We start from the raw sequence: 2,213 nt of genomic DNA, 5'->3' as shown, positions 1-2,213 counted from the left end.
CAAACTTGTTTGTGTTAACTGGCTGAGAGAGGGATCAGTTCCTTGGATTCCTCTACTTTTATTATCAGTTTTGATAATTCGAAGAGGACAGTTAGGGTTGCTCCACACTTTCTAGCAAGGGACCCAAGGAACCTCCCAAGGTAATTAGTCTGAGCACCTATCAGCTTGGTTTCCTGGGGGGAAAAAGGGACATTTGCTCTTCCGGGAAGCGTTTTCAGTGCCATCAGTCTAAGAACAGCCGTCTTCTTTCTGTCGCATCTCGGATTCCAGAGGTACGGCTTATCTCACGTTGTGCATGCACGGAGATTATTTGAGAGGAAACAGCGCTCTGTGCTGCTGAAGCACGAACAGCTCATGGAGCCTCGTTCTGCGGGATTTCCTCCTAACCAAAATTAACTCACGGACAAAGAAATCTGTGCCTGGGCCGTGGCCTTCCCTCCCCGGGCACAGCCGTTCCTCGATGACCCCACGGGGAACAAAGTGGCAAACAAATCCCCAGCTACGAATTTTGGTGCTGAACCAAACCCCTGCAGTTTACAGTGACAAATTCCCAGGAAAAAAGAGCTTTCCATCGCCGGTGGAACCACGCAGCTCCCTCCCTGCAGCCCACGGAGTAAAGGTTGCAGAGCAAAGAACCCAGGCTGTACCCTTTGCTCAGGACTTTGCTGTGTTTAAACGCCAGGACCTTACCCCTAAAGGGCTTTTAAATCTGATTCCACGTTCCTCAACCTGACGACAACTTCGCAAGGGAACCAACTGCTATTTATGTGTATTTGTAAATATGTTTCATTCAGCTGCGCATCCCCGCCAGCCTTGTTTAGGGCAATTTTAACAGGATCTGGCTTCTGGCTTCGGTCTCGCGTACGAGACGAGGAAGTTTTCATCTGTGCCTTTAAAAAAACCCCGCATCCCTGCCAAGATGTATTAGCAGAGCTGTTAAAAAAAAAAAAAAAAAGGAGCCATCCTGTTCCAGGAGCACGGGGCTTATGCAACGGGGAAATCCTAACAAAAAAAAGATACTCCCCCACCCCGCGCCCGCTCCTCCGTGGCACGTGCGGCTGCAAGCTTTTCAGTCGCTCCCTTTGCGTTTTGATCACATCTGCCACTGGTTTATTTAGAACTATTTACAAATACATTCTCCCACATCCCCTCCTTTTTGTACATGCCGTAGACTGTTTCTATAAAATGCAGTGCGGACCTCGCCTCTCCACCAGGATCTTTAAATAAAATATGTTGTAAAGTGCCGGATACGATTCTTTTAAAAAATACAGTTCTAATTAAAACGGGTTCTTGGCTGCCGCATTAGCAGCTTCAGATACCGATACATTTTTAGCACAACAGTCTGTTTCTGCCAGGTGAGCGGGAGCCTCTCGTCCCACCCCTCTAACTCTCCAGTTTCAGGTCCAAAGGCTTGAGAAAATGAGGCAGAGGCAGATTGTCCAGAGCCTCCGGGAAATGCTCAGGGGAAATGGTCCTGATCAAGACACGCATGGCTCCGACGAACAGCGACGGGGGAGCCAAGCCCAGCAGGGACTGGAACCTGCTCTCCCCCAGGAGGTCCTGCCAGCGCTGCCGGTTGTCCAACAGTTGCTGTTTCATGGCGAACGGGAGGTCCGGAGGCACAAAGAAGAAGAGGCAGTCGAGGCAGAGGAGCTTGGCACGCGTGTTGGCCGCTGGTGCGTGGGAGATCTGCTGCAGCAAGGTGTCGAGAGGGGTGTTCCCGGCGCCGTCCTGCAGGCAGGGCGAGGCGCCGTGCCCCAGCAGCAGCAGCAAGCACCCCAGTTGCCAGGCCACGTGCAAGGCCGTCTTGCCGCCCTCCACGCGGCTGCACCCCCGGCGGTCCAGGAGGCCGGCTCGCTCGCCGGGCGGGAAGGCTTGGATGGCCTTGAGGATTCGGAAGAGGACGCGGACGCGGTTGTAGCGCACGGCCATGGCCAGGTGCGGGGCCGAGGCTTGGCAGCAGCTGAAGCTTTGGCTGGGGACGGCCAGGGCGCTCTGGGGGAACTTGGTCAGCAGGTGCCGGGCGTAGGGCTGGTGGTCGTGGACCAGGGCGTAGAGCAGGGCCTCCGAGGGTGAGTACACGCTCACCTTGCCCCCGTCCTCCCAGTGGAAGACCTCCATGGTCCGCATGTCCTCCAGGAACCAGACGGGCAGCAGGTCCCTCACCGCCTGGTAGAAGGCGAAGGACGATTTCTTGCACTGCTTCTGGGACT

General features: G+C 54.7%; 1 protein-coding gene across 1 annotated transcript; it reads right to left on the bottom strand.

Annotated features, from left to right (window-relative positions):
* Positions 1–1,222: 1,222 nt before the first annotated feature.
* ANKRD9 (ankyrin repeat domain 9) lies at positions 1,223–2,208 on the bottom strand (the record flags this gene model as incomplete). Its single annotated transcript, XM_010179767.1, has 1 exon — positions 1,223–2,208. A coding segment is annotated over one exon (825 nt), but the record flags the coding sequence as incomplete, so codon positions are not given.
* Positions 2,209–2,213: the final 5 nt, after the last annotated feature.

This window comes from Mesitornis unicolor, unplaced genomic scaffold (assembly GCF_000695765.1).
Source record: "Mesitornis unicolor isolate BGI_N332 unplaced genomic scaffold, ASM69576v1 scaffold45712, whole genome shotgun sequence".
NCBI lineage: Eukaryota > Metazoa > Chordata > Aves > Mesitornithiformes > Mesitornithidae > Mesitornis > Mesitornis unicolor.
This window is presented reverse-complemented; position numbering and strand designations above follow the sequence as displayed.